Source organism: Carassius auratus, chromosome 34, assembly GCF_003368295.1.
Source record: "Carassius auratus strain Wakin chromosome 34, ASM336829v1, whole genome shotgun sequence".
NCBI lineage: Eukaryota > Metazoa > Chordata > Actinopteri > Cypriniformes > Cyprinidae > Carassius > Carassius auratus.
Window position 1 is genome coordinate 27042894 of NC_039276.1, and position 13529 is coordinate 27056422.

General features: G+C 36.5%; 4 protein-coding genes across 6 annotated transcripts; 2 read left to right on the forward strand and 2 right to left on the reverse strand.

Annotated features, from left to right (window-relative positions):
- The first annotated feature begins 952 nt into the window (after positions 1–952).
- si:dkey-4e7.3 (nuc_hydro_CeIAG domain-containing protein) lies at positions 953–5542 on the forward strand. Of its 2 annotated transcripts, none has more exons than XM_026218844.1 (7): positions 953–1293; positions 1476–1521; positions 1770–1954; positions 3386–3565; positions 3641–3752; positions 4925–5061; positions 5169–5542. In XM_026218844.1, the coding sequence occupies exons 1-7, from the start codon at positions 1213–1215 to the stop codon at positions 5514–5516; spliced, it is 1089 nt and encodes a 362-aa protein (XP_026074629.1). In that variant the 5' UTR covers positions 953–1212; the 3' UTR covers positions 5517–5542. The 2 variants fall into 2 exon arrangements, with proteins under 2 accessions (XP_026074629.1, XP_026074630.1); XM_026218845.1 differs by having other exon boundaries at positions 1436–1521; positions 5169–5516.
- A 383-nt stretch (positions 5543–5925) lies between these two features.
- LOC113053661 (uncharacterized) lies at positions 5926–10046 on the forward strand. Of its 2 annotated transcripts, none has more exons than XR_003277272.1 (11): positions 5926–6260; positions 6875–7025; positions 7262–7481; positions 7596–7869; positions 7951–8128; positions 8252–8328; positions 8432–8612; positions 8748–8996; positions 9090–9261; positions 9588–9665; positions 9841–10046. XR_003277272.1 is itself a non-coding variant. In XM_026218843.1 (11 exons), exons 1-11 carry the CDS (start codon positions 5988–5990, stop codon positions 9966–9968), a joined length of 1995 nt encoding a protein of 664 aa, XP_026074628.1. In that variant the 5' UTR covers positions 5926–5987; the 3' UTR covers positions 9969–10046. The 2 variants fall into 2 exon arrangements, 1 of the variants encoding a protein (XP_026074628.1); XM_026218843.1 differs by having other exon boundaries at positions 9574–9665.
- On the reverse strand, positions 9998–11333 carry LOC113053663 (P2X purinoceptor 7-like). The gene is made up of 4 exons (XM_026218847.1): positions 10895–11333; positions 10659–10728; positions 10373–10527; positions 9998–10161 (listed from the first exon to the last, which is right to left on the reverse strand). The coding sequence occupies exons 1-4, from the start codon at positions 11005–11007 to the stop codon at positions 9999–10001; spliced, it is 501 nt and encodes a 166-aa protein (XP_026074632.1). The 5' UTR covers positions 11008–11333; the 3' UTR covers position 9998.
- A 72-nt stretch (positions 11334–11405) lies between these two features.
- On the reverse strand, positions 11406–13162 carry coa5 (cytochrome C oxidase assembly factor 5). The gene is made up of 3 exons (XM_026218848.1): positions 12925–13162; positions 12186–12269; positions 11406–11642 (listed from the first exon to the last, which is right to left on the reverse strand). Exons 1-3 carry the CDS (start codon positions 13024–13026, stop codon positions 11601–11603), a joined length of 228 nt encoding a protein of 75 aa, XP_026074633.1. The 5' UTR covers positions 13027–13162; the 3' UTR covers positions 11406–11600.
- Positions 13163–13529: the final 367 nt, after the last annotated feature.

Here is a 13529-nt window from a genome sequence, read left to right on the forward strand (position 1 = left end):
TAAATAATATCTATTTATTTACTTTTTAAAAAATGGTGCATTACAGTGTTTAGTATATGTGATCTGCTGGGATCTGGGAATTTTATGGGTGTTTCCAAGTTTGAGTATCATGCCTTTATTATCATGTCCAAACTTCTTAAAACTTTATACATCACCGAGAAGTGAAGTGTTTACATTGTTGTAGTTTAGTTGTACAAAACTTTTGATTTTAAACACAATATAACTACTTACACAATTTGAATCTGAGCTGTAAGTGTTATCTTCACAAAACTGACCTATGACTGACATCACATAACATGCATCTCAACAATGACAACGCAATAATGTGTACAGGCTTTTTCTAGTGCTACATAGACATGGCGCCCGATTATGTATAATTAAATATATATATAGCCCTATACATAAACACTGTTATTGTATTGGATGGATAAGTAAAACAATAACATTAGCCTATTTTTACTTTTGCATCCAATGGGCGCTCGACTGCTCAGGAATCCGAGTTCCCATTGAGCCCCCTTCAAATTACATAACGTTTTTTTTTATATATATATATACAACTAGCTTATAAAATAAATATAAATATTCCTTCCCGAACTTGCTACTCTTCTCTGGAAAGTAGTTAAATAAAAACGTTTAAATGTTGAAATCGCACGCATTTGCCACGTGACATCAACGTACACTTGTGACTGAAGTCCGCGAATCGGTTCTTTTGAACAGAAGATTAAGAACCGTTTAAAAATATTCCATGTTTACGTCAAACCTGGACACGTGGAGTGGGATAATAATCTGTACATAAAAGCACTGATCTATATATATGATCAGTGCATAAAAACCACATGCACGCAAGCACACTGCTTTTTACTCCTGTTTTATTTTTTATTTTTTTATTTTGTTGTTGTAAGTAAAACGGTTCGCTGAATCATTCTGTGAACTGATTCATTACAATGATCTGACTCAAACGAACGATTCGTTGAGCAAGAAGAACAAGAGAGTATTTGTTGAAAGTGGATCCTGGCGGAAAACGCTAGTGTAGATAATAATTTACATCTAGATAATGAATTAAGTCAGTTAAGTAAGTTAATAATCAACAGTTAATGTTAATATAAGATAATTATTATTTCGACACGACGCGTCGTGCATGAAAGACGACTCCTCGCTGAGTTCAGCCCGTTTCATGTCAAGCTGCTGATATTTCTCTTATATATCAGTCGTATGTTCTCTTCCGCAACACTTAGATGTACCTTCAGAGGACTGTGTCTGAGGACAGCGGACAGGTGGATTAAACAAGACTCGGTAAACATTTGTTTCGTGTTGGCCGTGGGTGGGTTTATCCACACATACTGTATTTCCTGTAACATTGAGAGCCCTACGATTTAAATACGATTTTAATCGAGAACGTGCTGTTTTTCACGTTGCGTAATTAATTATCCAAAAGCTCCAAAGGTTCTCCTACAGATAACCGACGACCCTTACAGATACCGAGAGCTTTCAAGAAACACAACCAGAGACACTTCACTACAGGTGAGTTAAGAGAAATCCTGCAGAGAGACATTCATGTAGGTAACGTTACTAATCTAATAATTAGTCACTTAGCTGATATTTACACTAAGTATCCAACAGTACATTTCTTTGTTTTTTTTGGACAATACACACTGGAACTGAAAAGCCTCAAATTGTTGTTGGTTTTGAATGCGTCATGTTGATCAGCCCAGATATTTAACTAGGCTTCACCCCCACCTGGATGTATTTGTTCTCTTGTCTCTGTCCAGAGGTCAGCATGAAGAAACTGCTTGTGGACGTGGACTGTGGTGTGGACGATGCTCAGGCTCTCATGATGGCTTTGGCGGTTCCTGACGTGCAGATCCTGGGCATCTCCTGCGTTCATGGAAACACTTCGGTGGAGAACGTCTGCAAGAACGTCCTGCGCGTCCTGAAAGTGTGTAAGCATCTGGAGGTGAGATGGTCTTATATTTCATATCACAATCAGAGGGACAGTTCTTTTGTATCATGCAGTGATGCATTCATTGTTCGTTTTATGATTTTCATTCAGATTTTGAAATTATAATGCTAGGTGTGTTAACAATTGATGGCATGCTTTTTGAGGCATTGGTATTTCAAAGAGCGCATACTTGATCCGCTGGATTGACGGGGAGGTAGTATTTCCAGAAAGTATTGTGCAGTGTTTGCATAACTTTGAAACTTGAAAACAAATCGGTGTACAAGATAGTGGTAAACAAGAAGAAATCTCATAGAAAACCTAGAGCCTAGGTTTACATACGCCTTTCAGAAGCTGCTAAATGTTAGTTTGAACAAATTAGCATTATGTTTCTGTTTTGTAGTAATGCTTTTTAGTAAGAAGGCAACTCAACCATGTTGGAGTTAACTTTTGAAAAGGATCAAGTTATGCACATTTGTCTTGTATTGTTAACCTACAATTTCCTAAATTTCGAGGTCACTGCCTGGTCCTATTTGTCCTAACTGGAGTAGCAGGGCTGTTCTTTAAGCAAATGTCATAAATTAATTGTATTCAGTATAAAAACTTACACGAGATATTTCAAAAAGAACTCTGGTCAAAATGTGAGAACACTTTCAAATACTTGCAAGTTTTCTGTCTTAGGGGCCGTTCACATATCGCGTCTTTTGCCCGCGCAAGTTTGATATTTCCAATGTAGGCGCGCGTTTTTTCCAGGCGCGTCCGCACCTCATCAAGTTAAAAGCATCTCAACTTTTCAGAATGCCGCAAGCGCACCGTGGGTCACGTGACAAGAACTAACCAATCAGCTTCATCCTTTCCCGTAACAACATTGAAAGCTCAGCCAAGATGAAGGAACAGCTGTTCATTTGCTGCAAATCCATTTATCCTTTGCTGAAATTTCCGCGTCTTCATGGAGAGAGCTTAGCAAAGGCAGACGCCTCAGGAGCGCTTCTGCCCGAGCGCTTTGGAAAGAAGGAGAAAGCACGTTTCCACACGTTTTTAGGTGCGATATGTGAACGGCCCCTTAATCTGCCACCTGGCACTAATTTCCTTTATTATATCACTTTCACTGAGATTGCATGGATTGGGGATGTTTTCTGCAGCAGGAGTTGGGCTTGGGTCTCTTATATAGCTACTTGAAAGGGTGAATGCAAATGTTTATCAGAACCTCATTCAGCAAAATAAAGGTTTATTGAAATATTCTGTCAAACCTTGAATTATTGGATTTATTATTTTCTTTATGTTCAGTATTACACGTCCTTTAATAATTCTAGCTGTTTGCAGAGATATTCTGAGCTAAGTCACTACAGGAGTATCTTTACTTGCTGCACAGGAGTGCATTGTTGTCCAGCACATGACAGCCATTACAACACAATTAGAAAACCTGATTGTGTGTCTGAATGGCTTTAGATTCCTGTATTCAGTGGAGCAACTAAATCACTCTTGGGACAGACCGTAAGTGCTGGAGATTTTCACGGCAAAGATGGACTCGGGGACGCCCCGGACCCCGATGCTCCTGGCCTGGACCTTGTCCAGAAAGAGGGCGCCGTATCAGCCATGATCCGAATAGTCAATGAGAATCCTGGAGAGGTCTGTATGATTATACAATATGAAATATCAATGAATGGTTATGTGTGAATCACGTGTCGTTCCTGTTTCTCTAAGGTGTCTTTAGTGGCCACGGCTCCGCTGACAAATGTGGCTTTGGCAGTGAAACTTGACCCCTCATTTCCCCAAAAACTCAGAGGCCTTTACATTATGGGTGGCAATACAGACTGTGAGTCCCTCTTACTTTACACTAACTATTTGATCAGAATAGGACTGCACAGTATATCCAATATTAGAGCTCACAAGTTTGATTCATTTCAGTGAACTGAAGTGACCATTTTAATGAATCAGTGACGTTAACGATTCCTAAAAACAGACTTTTACCCAGCAGCAATGTCTTTTTAGTTGCAATTAAAGCATCTTTCCATTAATAGTAATCTAGATGTTCACTTTAAAATGGATTCACTCAAAATAAAGATTTTAATGCACATCAAAGCCAAAATACAATATATTATACACTATCATTATATACAACATAGAACATTTTTAAAACATTTTTTAAATGTTTTTGAAAGCCATATCTTATACTTAACCAGGCTGCATTTACTTGATCAAAACTCAGTAAAACAGTCATATTATTAAACAATATATTTAATCTGTTTTCTATTTGTTTATATTTTAAAATGTAATTAATGTCTTTTAATGCAAAGCTGAATTTTCAGCATCATTGGAGTAATGATTAAGTGATGTACATTCAGCTTTTCATCACAGAAATAAATGACATTTTAAAAGTCTTCAGTGTCACACGATCCTTCAGAAATCATGCTGATTCCCAATTCAAGAAACATTTATTATTATTATTATTATTATTATTCATGTTAGAAACTGTTGTGCTGCTTGATATTTTCTTTTAAGGATTCTTTTTCAGTGAACAGCACTTATTTAAAAAAAAAATGTTTTTTTTTAATATAATATAAAAGTTTTTCCTTTCAAAATTGATGGATTAATGCATCCTTGCTGAATATTTTTTTTTTCCCCCAATAAAACTCACCCTAAACTCAAACTGTTTTTTGATTATTATTTTACCATATATTAAGCAGCACATTTTTAACATTGAAAACAATTACATTAAATTACAAATTAAATTTACACAAAATATTCAAATAGAAAAAAATATTTTAAATTGTATTACTTTTTCACAATATTAGTTTTTATTGTATTTGAGCAAATAAATGTGGCATTGATGTGTATAAGTGACTTTTGACCTGTACATCAGAAGGACAAATATTTTTTTTTATTTAATGCATTACTGCCTCGTGCAGATCAGTCTGTGCATTGCCTATTTTCATTATTTTTAATGCAATTAAACCATGCTAGAGAATAACGTCTGTTTATCTTTAGCTCGTGGGAACACCACTGTATGTGGAGAGTACAACTTTGCAGCTGATCCTGAAGCAGCATATATCGTTCTGAATGAATTCATCTGCCCAGTTTACATTGCAAGCTGGGAGTTCACCTGTCGCAGTAAATTACCCTGGGTGAGATCATTATTATAACAATGCATATAGATGATTATGTATAATTGCTGGTTTATATTCTTGTATACCCATCTTATATATGTTATATTTGTACACGTGTGCTTCAGGAGTTCTGTGACGGTTGGCTGGCTCAGGACACAGATAAGGCTCGGTTTATGAAGCAGATCTTCAAGCACAGCATGGAGTCGTCCCACAGCGAGAGGATTGAGAAGGAGCTGGTGGATGGCCAGGGGTTCATCTCCTGTGACTCTTATGCCATGGCAGCAGCCATAGACGACACGTATGTCATTGAAACTGAACAGAAAGCCGTCACAGTAGAGCTGGCGGGGAACTGGTGCCGGGGAATGATGGTTGTGGATCACCTCGATATCCTGAAGAAGACTCACAAAGCCCACATCTTGAAGAAAGTGGACTTGGAGAGGTTTAAAGTGCTCATGATGAACGCTTTGAAATAAACGATCTTTAGCAGGCATCACATTTTTATCTTTGTGGAAAATTGTTTACTACTGGCTACTTAATCATTCACTTTTTTTTACTAAAATCATAAAACCGTTCATACAGAAATGCTAGTCACCTGTTGAATGATATATATATATTCTTAAAGGGGTGATAAAACACGATTTCACTTTTCTAACTTTAGCTAGTGTGTAATTTTCCTGTGTGAGCATAAACAACATCTGCAAAGTTACAACGTTCAAAGTTTTAAGCAAAGGGAGATATTTGCTTTTAAAGAAATCAATTTCTAAGGACTACAGCAAACGGCCGGTAGGGACTACACGACATTCCTCCAGGGTTGCTGACGTCACTAAGCCCAATATTTACATAAACCCCTCCTCCGAGAATAATAAATTAGGTGGGGGCGAGGCCATTTTATATTGCTGTGGAGATTGAGAAGAGTTGTTGTATGCTGGAGTATCTTTGCCGCGATGCCGACGAAACGCTGTTATTTTCATCCGGATTGCAGGTCCACTTTGTTCAGCCTTCCTAGGGACGGGGAAGTTAGGGATCAATGGTTAAAATTTATTTTTAACTCGGTCCCTCAAAATTATTACCCAAATCTCGCTCTCTGTGCTGCACATTTTACGGAGGAAAGCTTCCACAATCTTCGCGAGTTCAATGCAGGATTCGCCCAACGGCTTGTCCTAAAAGATGGAGCAGTTCCAACTTTAAAAACAGAAGCTGTTTACGGGCAACAAGCTGTAAGTATGACTTATTTTTCGTCGATGTGTTTTACTGTATTGGTTTGTATCGGCTGTATTGCTAATTGTACGTTGTATCAAGGAAGTGAACAAATAACAACGCTGTTTGGCTCTGCATACCAGTTTGTTAAATGCTTATTCATACTTAACGTTATGCGACAAACACCCTAACGTTACAAACTTTTTTACTTAATCTCAACAACGAACTTGGAATTAGTGTATATTATTATTTGATTGGAGCGTTTATGTATTGTTTATCTACATGTTTGTTAATCTGCAGGCATGCTAAACATGGTTCTGTGTTTGATTTGGCTACTATAGTAAAGCCAATGTTTAGTGTTCGTTTTGGGTTTATAGTTATAGCGACAGATATTTGGTTATAAGCGTTCTAAAAATACAAAAGTAACGTTTCCATTCAGTACCGATTACTATAGATCTTCACTGTTTAATCAAAAATTTGTCAGAGCAATTATATGAAAATCTTGCTTATGAAGCTTATTTTTTGTGGTCCAATGATTACTATCCAGTAATTTTTTCCTACTATTTTACATGTCAAATGTATGTTTTAAGCTGTAATTTGAACATTGATTACATATTGTCATTATTTCTTACAGACAACATCTCAGCAGGGTGCGAGTTCCCAAGAGCTCTCCACTACATCTACACTTCATGAAGTTGGATGTCAGTCAGACCCTATAGAGACCGAAACTGTAGCCACAGAGATAAAGCCAAAGATGCGATCAGTGGGCACACAACTTTCAATGGGTACATTGAGCAGTTTCCACTTAAGGAGCAAAGATATGAAATACACACATTAAATATGTTTGTGTTACTTTATCATATGCAGTTCTAGTACATATTGTCTTTTTTATTATAATTGTTATACCGGCTACTGAAACTTATGTGTATGAGAAAGTGGCTTATGTTTCTCACTGTAAAAAAAATTGTAATAGCATGACCGATGGTTATGAGTAATTGTATTTTTTACTTTTTTTTTGTAGGCATTCAGGCAATATATTATGGTCATGATGTGGGCACCCAAACAACTGACATGTTTCCTGATGTGCAGCTGTCTTCAACACCAGTAAGGGGCTCAGTCTTCAGGCCCAGTAAGAGACCTCGTCTGGTGTTAGATGAGGAAGAAGAATCAGAATTAAATGTCGAACCCACTGATTCCACATATAACCCAGATTCTGTTGTCACTGAAGAATCAGAATTGGCGTAAGATATAAATACATATTTACACACTTTTTTTTACCAATACATTTGTGTTTAAAAATATATATAAAACATGAAAGCAACTTCCTAATATTTATTCTTTTTATATCGCCTTAGGATAGATCCACAGCCCGACCACAGCGATAACAAATACATTGTTTTTGAAAGCTGTCTTCGAGAGCTGTTTGTGTCCTGTCCAATTTGTAAGACAAAGTGTGTTGTCCAGAGCAGACGAAGGGGGACTTTTGTTGCATTCACCCAGCTTTGTGAAAAGTGTAACTACTACAGACAGTGGCAGAGCCAGACCATTGTTGGGAGTACCCCACTTGGAAACCTGCTATTGTCTGCTGCAACGTATTTTACCGGTGGATCTTTTAAACAACTAGAGAAGGTATTACAATTTACAATAAAATTTACAAAAAATACTGTGTTGTTTCAGTATGTATGTACTGTATGATTTCTATGTTAATAGATTTTCAAAGCCATGAAGCTCCAGATGATGCATTTCGTAACTTTTAGGATTCATGCCAGGAATTTCATTGAGCCTACCATAATACACCAGTGGAACCAAGATCAACTAAATCTTATAAGACAGCTGCAAGAGGGAGGAAATGTTGCTGTGGCTGGAGATATGCGTGCTGACACGCCAGGTACGTTTAGAGTATATTTGAAAAAATCACAGCGTTTATTTTATAGTCTTTGAGTTCTCCTAAAATATTATGATACTGATGTTCTCAGTAATGTTCTATATCTGATTATGATGTTTACAATAGGACACTCAGCAAAATTTGGCAGCTACACCATTTTGCACATGGAAACCAACAAAATTCTGGATCTTCAACTAGTTCAGGTTAGTAATTAAGCATTTAAAAAAGTGTTACATTTTCTTTTATCTGTTATTGTTTATACTCTACTCTTTTTGTACATTTGAAATGTTGTGTACCCAACAACAGAGCAATGAGGTTGGTGGCAGTTATCATATGGAAAAGGAGGGATTGAAGCGTTGTCTCGATAAGCTGGAGTCTCATGGTTTAGCTGTTGACTACATCGTCACCGATCGCCATCTGCAGATTCAGAAGTACCTGAGGGACCGCAATATCACTCAGTTCTATGACGTGTGGCACTTTGAGAAAGGTAATTATTTATCTTTGTATTATTAATTGATACTTATTCAGTTAATTGTTAAACCTAACATGTACATTTTTATTTTTGGGGTAATTTGATTTTCTTGAAATAATGATTGTACAACCAAGCTTTTACTTTGTACAGGTTTATCTAAGAAACTTGACAAACTTTCAAAGATGAAGGACTGTGAGGTGCTGAAAAAATGGTTGCACAGCATCAAAAACCATGTTTACTGGAGTGCGATTTCCTCTGAGTCTGGGCCAGAAAAGGTGGCGAAGTGGAATTCACTGCAGAACCACATACAAAATGTACATGTTCATGAGAACCACCTCTTCCCCAAGTGTGAACACCCTGACAAAGTTTCCAGGGATCCAAAAAAATGGTTCCAACCAGGTATGTTTGTATAGAGAGACAAATGACAATAGAATGACAGTAAAATAGTAAAATTATGAAGATTTTCTTCATTAATTATCTGTTTGGCTACAGGATCAATAGCGCTCCATAAAGTGGAAAAGCTATTATACAACAAGAGAGTTCTCAAGGATATAGAAAAGCTCAGCCACAACTTTCAGACGTCATCACTGGAGGCTTTCCACAGTCTGATTTTGCGTTTTGCCCCAAAGAACGTGATTTTCCCTTTCATAGGAATGTTGTGCAGGTAATAATCTTTGACATGTTCAGTAATATTTGTAAACATTGTTTCTAACAATTGTTATGGAAATGTTTTTTTATTCATTATTTTATTAATATTAATAATCTAGCAGAGATATAAAGAGATCGAGAGCCTCCCATCTTGGCGAGCACTCTCACATTCTCTTGACTGACTGTGCGACTGTGAGCCTTTCTTGCAAGAAAGAAACCATTATAATCATTGATTGAACATTTGTCTCTTATTCTGAATTGTTTGTTTATTTGTCACAACACAGTCTACTAATCTTTTCATATTTTATGGACTGTGCACTGATTATAGGCTGTATCTTGCAGCGATGCACTATAATGAAAATGCTAACCGTGAGCAGGCAACAACAACAGCAAAGCCAGTGAAAATAGAACCAACATACAGTAAGTTGTAAAATGTTTTATTAACAATAATATAAAAAAAGCTATAATAAAATAAATATAAGCTTACAAAAAATATTTATGAATATTACACAAATGTTAATTATAAAACAAAGGTAGATTATTTATCAGTAATTATATAAACCCATAGAGGGACTCCGTATTCTGTTTTTTACAGACCATATCGATGACCTTATGAGCCTTCTGTTACATAAAGTCTTTGTGGACCCCAAGCCATATGCGGAAGAGCTGCATGCAATCCCCATTCCACCTCCTCTGTCATCACAGTATGAAAAACCTTCATAGAAGAGGTGATTGCCCAGCGTGTTTCACGATTCAGTCGAGGGGTGGCCGGAACCCAACATACTGTCCCGCTGGATCAGGAAACTGTAGGCGGATCCGGTTAACAACACATGAGGGGATGACAACCCTCACACTACGTCCTAGGTAGCCCCAGCACCAGCTGACAAAGCTGCGATAGGCCAGATAACGGAAGCGCCTATGGCAGGAACAGAAAACGTCAATATTAAAACCAGTGGTATATTGGAAACATGTATATGTGATGTGAAAATATGTTTGATAAAAATTGATATTTTGATTTAATTTTTTTCTTTGAATAACATGTCTTGTGTAAATATATATTGTATCTATTGTCTTTTATTTATATTATTTTACACAACATAATTTCATAAAATGTAATAAATACTTACTCCTCTTCATTTCTGCGTCTCACTGGTCCATAGTCGGCTCTGTAAATATTATTGATATTTTGCAAAGTATACGGATTTAAGCAGTTTGGTTCAAAACCTGGATGCTCAACCATACATTTAGGAGGGTCTGGAACCTCCATCATTCGTTTTACAACCTAAACAGTAACGTAAGACAATGAGAACATACTCTACAATTAACCTATGTTCATCTTTTAAATATGAAAAAAGGATTATACAGAACTATTAACACATTATGCATAATTTTGGTACTAGCTTATTACACTACCTTCTGTATTTCTTTGCAGCAGATGTTTTCCTCTTCAGTTGGCATTTTTGCACAGTTATTACATGTACACCTAATAAAATATATATATATTTTAAATAAAAAAGGTTCTTGAATACTTTTGTTAATAGACAAACACTTATTATTGTTATAAATTCAACATCAACTATTATAATTAGTACAATTAAATAACAGCGTATCTAAAAAAAGTATTAGATAACAACAATAAAAAAACATACCATTCTGAAACGTCATTTAACAGCCGTTCTTGAACAGGAAATGCTCCATCATCTTCATCAAAATTTTCTGGGTCCGATTCAGGCTCAAATTGGTATGGTTTTATTGACGCCATTGTTTCTAATACCCCCAAAGCACTGACTACTGGTAAAGGTAAGGGGCGTGACGTTACCGAAAAACACAGTGTGTTGTGATTCGCTAGGCGGTTAGCGAATCACAACACACTGGGGCAGCTAACCAATCTGAGCCCATTGCCATTTTTGTGGGACTGGCTTCATGGAACCCGGAAACCATCAGACCGTTTTACATGGAGGGACGGAGCAGTGTAGAGTAAAGGTAAAATATATGAAAAATAATGCATTTTTTTAAAAAACGAAGCATGAACATATGTTACAGTGCACCCCACGAACACAATCAAGCCTTCGAAAAACCGTGTTTTACCACCCCTTTAAATAAACTCCCAATGTTTTGAATAGTTATCTTTTGTGGATCCAGTGATTTTATGAGCAGTCGTTCAGAACTGGAAATCTGTTTTATTTGATGATTTCTGGTGTTGATGCAGTTCATCATGTTCCCAAATGAGCATCATGAATCAATGACAACCGAGTTCCACGAGACAAATTTGCTTAAAAAGCATAACATTTACACATTTGAGATCACGTATTGACATCTTGATACAAAACATGTTATTCACATTAAAGGCATTATTCAGTATCCCTTTCTGCCTCGGAATCGAGATCGGGTGTCCAACTGTAATTAAAGGAGAAGGAAAGGGCTTTTATTATACAGTAAAGACATTCTGACTCGTTAACATGTGCACTTTGGTTTGAGACAGAGCTACACAAAACTGAATTAAATTAGACTAAATTAGACTGAAGGCAGTGGCACACAGGTCCAAAGTTACCATAAAAACCACCTTAAACCATAATAATAAAGAAAATGTAACTTCAAATAAAAGTTAGTTGAAAAAAAAAAGATTAATAGTTTTAAGATTTATGTCAAAATGTTATAATTTGAACACTGAATGAGAGAAACATATAATGTTAAGTTGATCACATTTTAAATGCTCACATACAAAAACATTTTTAATGTTTGTACACAACTCATATATTTGAATTATATATATATATATATATGATTTTGGACTCTTATAAATTTACGTCTTTAATTTTAACTGACAGGTTTACTTCTTTTAGCTGAGAGGTTGTTTTCCCAGTCTCAACAGTACATTAATCAGAATCTAATAAATTTTATTTTTTTATAAGAAATTGTGCATAATTAAACAGTACTGACCATGGATCTCTTGCACTCAAAGAAAGCCACATGCAAGCCTTTGCAATGTCCTTCCTTCAGACACTCACTGGGCTTCTTACCCTCCTGAGACACAAACAGAGACCATCATTATTAGACATTAGAGCTGCGGTAGGGAACTTTTGACGCTCTAGCGGTTAATAAACAGAACTTCAGAACATTGTTGCCGGAACTACTTCTCTCTGTTTATGTCTATGAAGAATCACACAGGTACTGGGTTACTCCGCCGTGGTATCCCCGAAGCAATCTAAAATAGTCTGAATATAAACACTTATTATAGGTGCACCCTAGTCATTCAGGACAAGCTAAAAACACGGTTTGGAAAATGGATTCATGGTGTACTCGCTTATTATATAAATTTTTCTACATTTTGAACACAGACAAAGTTACGGACCGCAGCTCTGATTGGTTATTTTTTACCGGGAGTGATGGAGTTTCTGCAAATGGCAATAGGACACTGGGATAATTTTTCACAGATTATCTGTCTCATATTCTACTGTCAGGACATAATGACAGGTTTAACAAATATGTAAAAAAATATTTTTTTACAAAAGTTCCCTACAGCACCTTTAAGGCATATGGATCAAACGGCTTTTGTAGCACACCATGCATCAGAAATATGCTCTGGTTAAACTCGCTGTTCTCACTGTCACTGACAACAACAATCAATTAATCAGAGGAATGATATATCTGTCCGGCTGAAGGCAATACTTGATGTTACCTTCGCTACACAGTCATGCTGAAGGAGACAGGCTTTGAAATCTTCTCTCAGTCCAGCGCAGGCGCGGCCGTCGTCCTCTTTATCCTCGTAATACTTGGGCATTCTGTAGAGCTTTCATCCGAGAGGGTTTAAACGAAAATATGGGATGAGGAGGCAAATGTAACACAACAGCTAGCCTACAGGAGAGTCAAATGCGACATTTTAATGACAGCGGCCATGTTACGTATGACGTATTTAAGGAAGTAGAACGGAGGTGCATTGTGGGAACTGTAGTTCGCAAATGTTCAATTGGTTAGAAGTGTGAGGCATTTATATTGACCAGAAGATGGCACTAAAATAATGCGTTTGACGTTTACGTTGGCACCTAGAAAATTGTGGAAGTTAGTTTAAAGAAACAGCATTTTCAGGGAAAATGATTAAAAAACTGTACTGTAAGACAAAAGAGTCTAAACAATTACTCTGAACATGTTGGTTGAGTTGAGCATTTTGTTTGCAAATTTGTTTGATTTTCCCATTCCAGATTTAATATACAACTGTGCACTAAAAAATATTTAGGTCTAAATTTAAGTTTTATGTAATTGAATGGCATTTTAACAAACCGATTA

Coding starts and splice junctions, on each gene's coding strand:
- coa5 (XM_026218848.1), bottom strand. CDS start 13,026: ATGCCCAAGTATTACGAGGATAAAGAGGACGACGGCCGCGCCTGCGCT. Junction 12,270..12,924: donor AGCATGACTGTGTAGCGAAG/GTAACATCAAGT, acceptor TTTGTGTCTCAG/GAGGGTAAGAAGCCCAGTGA. Junction 11,643..12,185: donor TTGAGTGCAAGAGATCCATG/GTCAGTACTGTT, acceptor CTTTAATTACAG/TTGGACACCCGATCTCGATT.
- LOC113053661 (XM_026218843.1), top strand. CDS start 5,988: ATGCCGACGAAACGCTGTTATTTTCATCCGGATTGCAGGTCCACTTTG. Junction 7,482..7,595: donor ACTGAAGAATCAGAATTGGC/GTAAGATATAAA, acceptor ATATCGCCTTAG/GATAGATCCACAGCCCGACC. Junction 8,129..8,251: donor TATGCGTGCTGACACGCCAG/GTACGTTTAGAG, acceptor TGTTTACAATAG/GACACTCAGCAAAATTTGGC.
- LOC113053663 (XM_026218847.1), bottom strand. CDS start 11,007: ATGGCGTCAATAAAACCATACCAATTTGAGCCTGAATCGGACCCAGAA. Junction 10,729..10,894: donor TTAAATGACGTTTCAGAATG/GTATGTTTTTTT, acceptor ATATTTTATTAG/GTGTACATGTAATAACTGTG. Junction 10,162..10,372: donor AGACGCAGAAATGAAGAGGA/GTAAGTATTTAT, acceptor TTCCTGCCATAG/GCGCTTCCGTTATCTGGCCT.
- si:dkey-4e7.3 (XM_026218844.1), top strand. CDS start 1,213: ATGTTCTCTTCCGCAACACTTAGATGTACCTTCAGAGGACTGTGTCTG. Junction 3,566..3,640: donor TCAATGAGAATCCTGGAGAG/GTCTGTATGATT, acceptor TGTTTCTCTAAG/GTGTCTTTAGTGGCCACGGC. Junction 5,062..5,168: donor GTCGCAGTAAATTACCCTGG/GTGAGATCATTA, acceptor CGTGTGCTTCAG/GAGTTCTGTGACGGTTGGCT.